Consider the following 1,446-nt stretch of genomic DNA (forward strand, 5'->3'; position numbering starts at 1 on the left):
AGCCATCCCTCAGCTTGGCTGCATCTGCAGGGGGTGGTGGACCATGAGCAAAGCTTCAAGCCAGCATCGTTCCCTGCCCAGGATCATGGAGCAGCATCACCCCCGGGAAGCGCAGTGGTGATCTCAGCCACACCTCCAGCAGGAAAAGGTCCTTCTCACCTACAATCTCGTTCTCTTCCAGGTCGATGGTCTCCAGGGTGGTTACGGCAGCCAGGGGCTCAGGGAAGCGCCGGAATCTGTTGCGGGAGAGGTTGATGACCCGGAGGTGCAGCAGGGAGGTGACCTCCTCGGGCAGGCGGTGCAGGTAGTTGCCTGCCAAGTTGAGCTCTGATGGGAAAATAATTACTGCATAACGTATGTAATTATGTATCATATAAAATACGTACAATTAATGCATAATTTAATTTACAGCCTCTGTCCCTCTTGGGCTGCCAGGTCCAGCAGTGGGATTCCAACTCCTGAAATGGGATTTCCTGCTCATCTCTGTGTTTTGCCATCGCACTTTTGCCTGCTGTGAATACCACTTGTAGGAGCGATACGTTTCTTGGTTCCCTCAGGCTTTTGTAATGTAACCTGTAGAGCATTTAGCAAGTATGGGGTGGTATAAATAAGCAGTATTTCTTAGTGACATTGGAGCATTTCCCCTCCTAGGGATGTTTTTCATGGCTTAAGGCTAGTTTTCTATCATCACATGCCTGAACCCCTTCAGAGTGGTGGAGGAAATGTATTTATATGTAACAAATATCTGTTCTATAGAGTTTAACCCTCTGTGATGCTCCACCCCCACCGTGGTGCCAGGAGCAGCACTTGTGTGAGAAAGGCCATTGGCCATGGGAGCAGAAACCCAAACCCCTCTGACCCAGTACTCTTCTCCAGTGACACAGGGCTTTCTGCTCTATAAATACCCACACAAGCTGCCCTGCCCCTCCTAATACCTGGTATTTATAGGTCCTGCCTTATTCAGGCTGGTGCAAGGCTGTCCCCAGCCCTGGGGCATCTCTCCCCTGCAACAGCCTTGCTGAAGCCTGACATGTTCATCACTGGAGTAATTTTTTTTTTTTTTTTTCTGGGAAATGAGACCTTTTTTCCCCTTGGGTGTTCACTGTGATGTCTAGAAGATGAAAATTGATTTCTTTTGCTCCATGTGTTTCATTTCTCCAGCCTAGAGGAGTTATCACAGGTGATGCTCCTGTACAACATGGGAAGCCTCCCCAGACTCCCACCCTGGTGGCACTTGTGCAGTACATTGTATGAGCAAAACAATTGTTTTTAAAAGCTGCCAGAGCCCTGGGTGCTGCTGCAGGGGTAGGCAAAGCTCCAGGGCAGTCCCCAGCATGCAAAACTATGGTGCTGTGGATGCTTGCATGACCATGTCTTAGCAGCTTAGCTTCTGGCTGCTTTTGCTGGACTCTGCCGGAAAGCGTCCCCATGGGACCAGCCATGCAC

At 50.0% G+C, this 1,446-nt stretch overlaps 1 protein-coding gene across 1 annotated transcript in view; it reads right to left on the reverse strand.

Moving 5' to 3' along the window:
* The window catches only part of LRRC20 (leucine rich repeat containing 20), an 8,041-nt gene that overhangs the window by 4,460 nt on the left and 2,135 nt on the right, over window positions 1-1,446 (reverse strand). Inside the window, exon 4 of the mRNA XM_010144815.1 lies at window positions 160-327. Coding sequence (XP_010143117.1) covers window positions 160-327 — 168 coding nt within the window. The remainder of the gene's footprint in view (window positions 1-159; window positions 328-1,446) is intronic.

Source organism: Buceros rhinoceros, unplaced genomic scaffold (genome assembly GCF_000710305.1).
Source record: "Buceros rhinoceros silvestris isolate BGI_N320 unplaced genomic scaffold, ASM71030v1 scaffold45411, whole genome shotgun sequence".
NCBI classification, from domain to species: Eukaryota; Metazoa; Chordata; class Aves; order Bucerotiformes; family Bucerotidae; genus Buceros; species Buceros rhinoceros.